The sequence below is a fragment of the Hydra vulgaris genome, chromosome 01 (assembly GCF_038396675.1).
Source record: "Hydra vulgaris chromosome 01, alternate assembly HydraT2T_AEP".
Taxonomy (NCBI): Eukaryota; Metazoa; Cnidaria; class Hydrozoa; order Anthoathecata; family Hydridae; genus Hydra; species Hydra vulgaris.
The window spans coordinates 30,812,501-30,822,500 of record NC_088920.1 but is presented as its reverse complement, the minus strand read 5'-3'; the positions used below and the strand labels follow the sequence as shown (position 1 = coordinate 30,822,500).

At 27.4% G+C, this 10,000-nt stretch overlaps 1 protein-coding gene and 1 long non-coding RNA gene across 2 annotated transcripts; both read right to left on the bottom strand.

Moving 5' to 3' along the window:
• Nucleotides 1–3,056: 3,056 nt before the first annotated feature.
• On the bottom strand, nucleotides 3,057–6,228 carry LOC136074327 (uncharacterized). Its single transcript, XM_065786632.1, has 6 exons — nucleotides 6,224–6,228; nucleotides 5,926–5,965; nucleotides 5,498–5,792; nucleotides 3,554–5,290; nucleotides 3,359–3,420; nucleotides 3,057–3,248 (listed from the first exon to the last, which is right to left on the bottom strand). Exons 1-6 carry the CDS (start codon nucleotides 6,226–6,228, stop codon nucleotides 3,057–3,059), a joined length of 2,331 nt encoding a protein of 776 aa, XP_065642704.1.
• A 323-nt stretch (nucleotides 6,229–6,551) lies between these two features.
• LOC136074864 (uncharacterized) lies at nucleotides 6,552–7,535 on the bottom strand. The gene is made up of 4 exons (XR_010635514.1): nucleotides 7,493–7,535; nucleotides 7,321–7,383; nucleotides 6,699–6,734; nucleotides 6,552–6,611 (listed from the first exon to the last, which is right to left on the bottom strand). It is a non-coding gene; the product is annotated as an uncharacterized LOC136074864 (long non-coding RNA).
• Between the last annotated feature and the right edge of the window lie 2,465 nt (nucleotides 7,536–10,000).

Genomic DNA, 10,000 nt, shown 5'->3' with positions numbered 1-10,000 from the left:
TTCAACAACTTTAAAAAAATGAAAAACTAGATAGCTGCACAGAGCAACAATGTAAACGCGGTACATTCAGAAGCGCTAGGCGAGGGCCGCAAACTTTAAATTTTTAGTACAAGCGTTTTAAGATTTCTCTACTGCCTAATAATTCGGTTGTGAAATTATGATATCTTATGATTCGACTTTTCTACAGCTTATGGTCATGGCTGCCGAGAGAGGGAAGTCAACAGGAAGATTCCCGTTGCCCAAATAAAAATTTTTGAAACTTCATAATAATTTTAATAATTTTCTTTCTTTTTGAAACTTTACCAGGGTCCAATGGAAAATTCATGATTCACTCGGCGGCCATGCTTATGGTCCAGACAAAATAATTTTCAGAGAAGAAAATTTCTTCTCCAGAACTGTTGTCAATCACTAATTAACAAGAGCTTATTAGAGTATTGAATATTTAAAAAAGTTACAGGATTTCAGTTGCTGGTAAAATTCAACTCAATAATTCTCAGCTCAAAAGTAACTTTTATTACAATAACCTATATTTTGCTTCACTTATGAGCAGTGATACACTAAGTGAATCATTTACTTTCTATATTCTTAAATTTTAAAGCTTGTTAATCTATGGTTTTAATTCTTATTTAGAAAACCTATAAAAAAAATTATTGAAAATTGCTATATACCTACGTGTGCCAATAATGCATAAAATTTGATACCAAGCAAACTAACGCGTATGAAATATAATTGATTACAATCGTTTAAAAGCGAGGTTCGGCAATGCATCAAAATTGTTAGCTTAATAAATAATAGTTTAAACAGCAGTTTTCTTGACTGCTCTAAAATGAATAAATCTTAATAAATAATAAAGTTATTTAGCCTATGGCCTTCAACCTCGTTTAAAAGTTTTGATTATTTTCGTACGGGGAAAACTGATTGCTAAGTGCCACATACCTACATGTGTCAATAATGCATATAATTTGACACCAAGCAAACTAACGCGTATAAAATATAATTGATAACTATCGTTTATAAGCGAGGTTCGGTAATGCATCAAAATCGTTAGCTTAATAAATAATAGTTTAAACAGCAGTTTTCTTGACTGCTCTAAAATGAATAAAGCTTTATGTTAGTTAGCCTATGGCTATCAACCTCGTTTAGAAGTTTTGACTAATTTCGTACGGGGAAAATTGATTGCTAAGTGCCACATACCTTCGTGTGTCAATAATGCATAAAATTTGACAGCTAGCAAACTAACGCGTATAAAATATAAATAATAACTATCGTTTATAAGCGAGGTTCGGTAATGCATCAAAATTGTTAGCTTAATAAGTAATAGTTTCATTAGCAGTTTTCTTGACTGTTCTAGAATGAATAAAGCTTAATAAGTAATAAAGTTAATTAGCCTATGGCCTTTAACCTCGTTTAGAAGTTTTGATTATTTTCGTACGGGGAAAACTGATTGCTAAGTGCCACATACCTACGTGTGTCAATAATGAATAAAATTTGACACCAAGCAAACTAACGCGTATGAAATATAAATGATTACGATCGTTTAAAAGCGAGGTTCGGCAATGCATCAAAATTGTTAGAAATATAGCAAAAATATATTCATAGCAGTTTTCGTGAATCTTTTTTTTAAATATAGTTTTATGATATTTAGTCTATGGTCTTAAAACTTAGGTCCTTCAATTAACAAGAACTTGAACTAAGTTCGTCCGTTTCTAAGAAAGAAAGACGAGCTAATCACTTAAAAGAAAGACGAGCTCTTCACTTGAAAGAAAGACGAGCTCATCAGTTATTAAGAACTTGGTAGTTCCTATTAACTGATCACCTCGTTAAAAATGTGTTCAATGTTTTTATCATAACGTTATGTTGCTTAGAAAAACTCGATTTGAATACATACCACGATTAAGGTATTCAAATGTTATTTCAATGTCAAAATATTAGGGGTTATATAAAAACTTACGTTGTTAAACAAGAAACTAATTTAAAAAATTTAATAAAACTTACTTATTGCTTTTCTTTCTTGCAAGTTGCCTTTGTTCCTTTTCACTTGTGTAGTCTTTTTCTATAGCTATTAATTTATGATTTAAAAGGTAAAAATCAGAGTTTCACTGAGTTTCACCTAATGAAATCATTTTTAAAATACGCGTCATAATTATGTAGAAACTTCCCTAAAAAAAGAAAAATCAATTTGGTTTTAACATAAGACAATTTTATTAACTTATTAACATAATGTAAAAATACGTAAAAGAAGTAGCAATAGATAAATTCTTACGAGTCGAAAAATTTAACTACCTTAACTAAAACATATTTTTCTAACATGTTTCCTTTATCTTTGCAATGTTAAGAAATCTATATCGGACCTGCATATGGAATGCCATTTCAAATATTGAATCATATGACCCTAGATCATGTAATAGGATTCTTCTTCAATGAAAATTCTAAATGATCATTTCATTTTACATTTTTTTATTTTAAATTAATCAAATAAATAAATAAAATAAAACAAAAAGAAGAGGAAAGACAGTTACTTTTGTGGGACCTTCAATAAAATCTGATATTTATAATAAATAAATCTAGGCTAGAAATTATTCTAATAAATAACTCTAGTCAAGGATTAATCTTATAAACAACTCTAGTCTAGTAATTAATGTAATAAATAACTCTACTCTAGTAATTAATGTCATAAATGACTCTAGTCTAGAAACTAATCTAATAGATAACTCTAGTCTAGGATTAATCTAATAAATAAATCTAGTCCTGAAATTAATCAAATAAATAACTCTAGTCTAGTAACTAATCTAATAAATAACTCTAGTCTAGGATAAATCTAATAAATAACTCTAGTCTTGAAATTAATCTAATAAATAACTCTTGTCTTGAAATTAATCCGATAAATAACTCCAGTCTAAGAGATTATCTAATAATTAACTCTCTAAAATTAGAGAACTGAAATTACTAAAACAGTTTATTACAAACTACAAACTATTTTCGCTTATTTAAATGTCATTAAAACACTTTAGGTGAAATCTTTACATTACAGTATAGTTAGTATAAAAAGCTACTTTTTACATTCTTAAAATATTGTTTCTAACTTTATCTTTAATTTTTTTATGTCCTCTTTTTTCCAAAATAGGAAAGTTTTTAATTGCTAGCAACACCTCGTGCAATTGAGGTATCTTTTTCTGTAATAAATGAGCTCGAAAAGCTTTATTAATTGCATCATTTTCCTCCTCAGTCCATGTTTCCCATGTCTTTTTCTATAAATTAATAAACATATTTTAATAAGTTGCAATTTTTAAAAAGTTTACAAACTTGAAAACTATTTTCATAACACTACATTTAAACCAGTTGTGATAGCAATTAATACCTTTTTAATAGGTTTTAGCATGTCCTCACAGTTATTATTTGGTGTGTACTGTTTTCTTTTTTCTATAGAAACACATTTATCAAATAAAATAAGAAAACAGAGTATTGCAGCATAAAGTGTTTTTATTCCTTAACACTTAAGCCATGTAAAAACAATTGAAAATTTTTATTGTTAAATATTACCATTAACTATTACCTGACTGTTTACCCATTGAAGCACTAACAACATGAGAGTTATTTTCTAAAACTCTATTATTTTCTTTAAGAACATCATCAATCTTCTTGTTCTTTACAGATTTCCCATCATCAATAGCTACAAGAACTTTTGCTACTTTGGTCAGCTCTATGGTAGCGTCTTCCTTTCTATACCAATTCATGTGAACATCTTTAGTATGACCAAAATGATTTGTAAGCCATGTTAATTCAGCATCATTCATATCTAATAGCTGCATCATTGTTGCCAAAAGTTTGCGTGTTCTTGTAGGTGTTATAAGTCTTGGCTTTTGAAGATTTGAAACACTCTTAGTTATGCTTTGAAGAGTATCCCAACCTTTTAAATAAAATTCACCGTATGCAAAAACATAAGGGTTACTATCATGAGCCTCTAGATACAACCTATGTTTTACAATTAACCTTATGGCCTCTATCATTTCACTGGTAAAAAGTATAGGCACCAAAGCATTTTTACTTTTCCCTTTTTTATTTTTCCCTTCAATATAGCAAACCTGCATACGATCAGCAAGAATTTTTTCTACAAGGTCATCAAGATTGTCAATATCGGTTCGCCTTTTCCATCTTCCATCCTCAACACCTTGCCACTGCAAAAGTTTTAATTTTGATACTTCTCCACCACGTCTAGCGTTAAAAGTTAGTACTCGTGTCAAAGTTAATTTAGCAAGTTGTTTAACATCTTTATTTGAAAAACTAGAAGACTCAATGCGATAAACACAGTCTCTCATTTCATCCAAAATGTGTTTCCTTAAAATCATTATATCACCCTCCAATGGCAGTTCTTCAGGCTGATTAGCTTTATCAGATTCATAAGTTGACCTTGCATTTCCTGCCATAACTTGCCAGTCACTATCATATAACTCTAAAAAGTTTCTTATTTTTTCGATTTTAATATTACAGTTTTCTCTCAAAGCAAGTGCTCTTACAGTAAGTGCTAGATTGCGTAAACAAAATCCTGCCTTTAGAAAAGTATTTGGTTTCCCAATATCTCTAGGGCCATTATATTCAGAAAGAATTTTGACTGCTGAAGTAATAAGATCAAAATTTTCCGGTAACACCAACAAACTTGCAACAGCATTTTCTTGCATATCATTCCTTCGAAATATTTGCAAGATTCGAGCAAGGCAACGCAAAGAATACCTAATATCATGATATCTATCTTTTTGTTTTTTTTGCATCTCAACAGCAGCGTACATTAATAATGAATTGTCATTACGAATAATAAGGTGAAGATCGCCCCGCTTCATTTTTGATAGTATGAGCTCATGCACTTCACCAAACTTCTTATCACCTACAGCAACACCAAGCATAGCTCGACTTGAAGATAAATTTTTATTTGAAGTTATTTCCAAAAATTTTGGTTTACAGTTTTTAGCATGTTTGTAAAGAGTTTTAGCATTAAACATTCCATGACAGTTTATACAAGGTACAAGCTCCATTACTTTGGCTGATGACTCTCTGACAACAAAAAGATTATTTTGATTATCTTTAAGAAGATTTATATTAGCTAGGTAATCCCCTTGCCTGGTAATTAGTTTCCAAGCATGAGACCTTTCTTTACTTCTTAATGGGTGTGATAGAGCTTCCTTAACATCATCTTCTGATTTATGAATATTCATAAAATGACGAGGAGGATTCCAAACACGTTTTTTACAATATAAACAAAAGTGCATTTTATGACCACTTTTTCTTTTTGGAATACCTAAAATTATTTTTAAAATTTTATTCTATTGTAATTACCCTAAAATAAATAATTTAAGAGTGAAATGAATTTGAAGTTAATAAATATCTTTATTTTTTTACAACTAAATTATCAATTAAACTATTAACCATTAAATTATTAATCAATTATTAAACTTATAACAATTAAACTATTAAACAGTTATTAAAAAAACAATAAATTATTTACCAACAGCATCACCCTTACTTTTGCAGACAATTGCTTCAGTTAAATTTTCAATAGAGTTTACAATCTGCTCATAGTTATTTAATTTTGGTGTCATAGAACTGCTGACATCAGAATAGGTACAAGAAGCTTGGCAATCTTGCAGCATGGTGTTTATCTTTGGAATTTCTTTATGGATAGTTGATACACTGACATCACCCCTTTCTATTGAAACATTTGCTTCCTCATTTTCATCACTACTCCCATCACTACTTAAACTTAGGTTGCTTGGTTGATAATCGCCATCACTACTGTCATTCTAAAATAAGTTGATTAATGTAAACATAAAATCTTTGAAAAAAATAAATTTATTATAACCTTTAACTTATATATTTATATATACACAATAAAGTTATTGTTATAAATTAAGAGGATATAGAAATACATCATACATCAACCTCATCTACATCTTGCTCAACATCAACAAAAACTCTAAATAAAGATTAAAAAAAAACAACTTTTCATTGAATGAAAATGTAACAAAAATGTAAAATAACATGAAGTATTTACATTGATTAAATGTATTTCTAAGCCACTGTCTTCTTCAGCGCTGGTCTCAGCATTTTCGGTCTGAAATAGATATTGTAATGGAATTATAATTTATAAAAAACTGTTTGATAATAAAACTGGCATGTAATGGATTCATCAGTAACTTGTAAAATTAGGAGATACAAAAATCGAAAAACATACTTCATTTAATGGCGAGGCTGGAGTTTCTATTCTAGCCTAGATAATATATAAAAGATTTAACAGATTTTAGGATTTAAAAAATTTATTCAAATCTATATGCAAAAAAAAAAGATTTTAATATATTTATAACTTTAACAAATAATATTATTTAAAATTTTACTACTTTTGAAAATTTTCTAGATACCCGTAATTTTAATTTGTAGGTAAAAACTTTATTTGGTGTTGAAGTAAGAAACTTCTAAAGTAACAACAAAAAGTAATATTTATACAACATAAAAAGTTTTTTTTTATTAATTAAATTCTGAAAACAAATTTATAACAAACTTACATTATTATCAACATGAACATTACCAATTTCTTGGTGTGGCAAAGATTTCTCAATAAGAAACTAAAATTATTATGTTAATATATTTTATCAGAGTCAAACAAATAAATAAAAAAAATTTATCATAATATTTAATTTTGAAATATTTACATCGAATTCACCATCAGAAAACATATTTTCAATATCCTAAAATTATAAATTTAGGCTAAACTTTAAAATGTTATATGTGTTTGTAAATTGTAAAATATCAAAGTTTATACCATAAGTTTATACCATCCTTTTTTAAAGGCATGTAAGAAAAATGAAACAAACATGCATATATATATAATATATATATATATATATATATATATATATATATATATATATATATATATATATATATATATATATATATCATTAAATTTCTAAACAAAATTGAATAAATTAAAAACTTTCGCTGAATTTTTATTTGAAAAAACCTCATATACGGCTTGTACAGGGCCTTTAAACTCTTCTGCACACTTAGTTAAATTCTAAAAATATAATTAACAACTATAAATCTATTATACAGACATTTTTATTAAATACAGGTCAAAAATTTTATTTCCCAGTCTGTATTAATAATACATAAAGTCAATTATATATAAATAAGTGTAAATAACTCATTGGTTTATTTAAATATTATTTTGTCTAAATGCTTAAGGTATATTAAAAAAAAAAATCATATTCCGTGTTTTTTAGATTTTTATTTAAATTATGCAAACTAATGTAATTGAACTAATTTAAATACTAAGTTAGGTAAACAAACTGGCGTGTTCTGGTCTTCTTCAATACTATTTTTAACATTCTCATCCTGAAATAAAAACATTTTCGTTTATATTTTTATAAACAATTTTATATGAGAAAAAAATTCTAAAGAAAATTAAACAAATTAAAACTGCAACTAAATTTTTTTTTTAAACCTTATCTATGGCAAGTAGAGGGCCTTTAAACTCAGCAGGATATTTAAATAAATTCTAAAATTATAATTAACAACTATATATCTATGATGTAGGCATTCTGATTGTATACAGGTCTTAACTCTTATTACCCAGTCTGTGACAATAAAGTTGATTGTATATAAATAACTGTCAACAATCCATGGATTTGTGTAAATACTTAGGTCGTTAGGAATGTTCATAGAACTCCCCTATAATAATAATTAAAAAAAAAGAGTTTCTTATTAATTTTATTTTATTAAATGTTTAAAATAATGTCCATTATTATCTATACAAAGTTGCATCCTCTCAAGCCATTTGTCAAACATTTTTTTATACTCTTCTTTGGGTATACTTTGAAGTAGCTTTGTTGTGCAAGTTTTTTACTTTTGACATCAGTATCATTGTCAAGATTTTTTTTTATCAAGTCAAATAGCCAATAATCGGATGGAGCTAAGTCAGGTGAGTATGTTTGGTGGTGAATTATTGTAATTCCAGCTTGGTTTAGACAATTTGTGATGGTTTGAGTCAAATGAGGTCGAGTGTTATCATGGAGAAATTTGAAATTTTGAGAGCCTGTCTTTTATTATTTATTTCGCATATAAGAGGTTTCAAACAACTTTTTATATAATATTCGCTAGCAACGGTGTCTTCCTTTTCAACATAACCCAAATGAACAACACTTGTTGTTTTGAAGATGTAGAACATGTTTTTCAGCTGAAATCTGTCGCATCTTACTATAGTTCTTGGACTTTCACCTTCACCGACCCAACTAGCCTTAGCCAACTTGTGTCCAACTTGTCTCAAATAAAACCACAACTTATACCCTGTAATAATATCACTAAGTCTCCATGGGCCGTTTCTGAAAAGGGCTAAATTAGCCTTACATGCTTCAAATCTATTCTTGCGATTTTGATCGATTAACTCGTGGGGTATCCAACACGATGTTAATTTTCTTTTTTTAAGTGCACTGTTAATGATTTTGTTGATTGTAAAACAACTGATTGATGTCAGGGCTTCAATTATATCATGTGTTGCATGCGGATTTTCTTCAATAATGGCTATGGCTCACATACATTTTCTACTCTCAGCTGTATACGTGGTTTAAGGGCACCTTGAGCAAGGATCATCTCTTAGAATCTCTCTACCATCTTTAAATAAAGTAGCCCACTTGGCAACTGTACTATATTTTGGAGCTTGGTCACCATGAACTAAAACCAATTCATCAGTTATGGCTTGTGCTGAAACCCTAAGCAGAGCATGGGTTTTAATATATCCTCGATATTCAAATTTTTCCATCTTTAATTTTTTATTTTAAACATATATAATAAAATTTAAATAACTTTTTTAATTAACATTCAAATATTTCAACAAGTACCTAAAATGTAATAACTAAACACAGTTTAAAATGATATATAAATATTAAATTATTTCCTGTCTCATTGTATCTTTATAGATAAAGTTCTATGAACTTCTTTAACAACCTAAGTAAAATTTTGCCTAAATGCTCAAGGTATATTAAAAAAAAAAAAGTAATTATATTAATTTAAATACAAAATTATGTAAACAAACTGGCATATTCTGGTCTTCTTCATTACTATTTTCAACATTATCATCCTGAAATAAAAACATATTTGAGTACATTTTTATAAACAATTTTATCTGAGAAATTTAACTGTTAATTAACTAAAATGCTGAAAATTTTAGTTGACTTAAAAGTCAATTATCTAATTATGGTGCATTGCATGGCATATAAAGAGAAATACTATATTTTATAAACTAAAATTGGCCAAGACTTAAACTGATTAACTTTTACATTCTTTAAAAATTCTATAATGTTTAAATCCTTTATAAAAATATTTTAAACCTTCTAATAAAAAAATTATTTCCAAAACTTAAGTTAAAATGCATGTATTTAACATTTATTTAACAAATTATTAGAAAATAAAAAAATAATGATTATCATCACCAAAATAAATCATACCAGCAATTTTAAACTGTTAGCACATTTATTAGATCTATAAAATATAACAATTCATAACACATATCATAACTTTATGTCGAAGTATTTATGATTAACAATTATTTATATATAATATTTCTTTTTTTTTTATATAGAGAAATGGAAGGAACTATATATAAATTTATATTTAAATTACTCAAATAAAGGCTCCTTTAACATTTCAAACACTTCTTCGTTGCTGGACTCTTTCAATGACATATTCTAAAATTCGAAAGCCACATGACTACAAATAATTAAACATTAAGTTACTTATATATAGCTATAATGAATAATAAAGTTATATAGTCATCATTAAACCATCATTAAAAATTTAATTTGAACTATGCTAATTTATCTTAAATTCCATATTTAAATTTTTTAAATTGTTGTGATTAAGTACTTGAAATAAATTAGATACCGTTACCATTGTTAATTCTTTTAATCTACCAATAATCTAAAAAGTTATAATTTATGTAAATCAAAACAAGAAA

Bases quoted from the DNA above. Each gene is read 5' to 3' on its own strand.
- LOC136074327 (XM_065786632.1), bottom strand. The intron at 5,291-5,497 runs GTAAATAATTTA...AAATAATTTTAG, and splicing joins AAGTAAGGGTGATGCTGTTG to GTATTCCAAAAAGAAAAAGT. The intron at 3,249-3,358 runs GTATTAATTGCT...ATTAATTTATAG, and splicing joins TGCTAAAACCTATTAAAAAG to AAAAAGACATGGGAAACATG.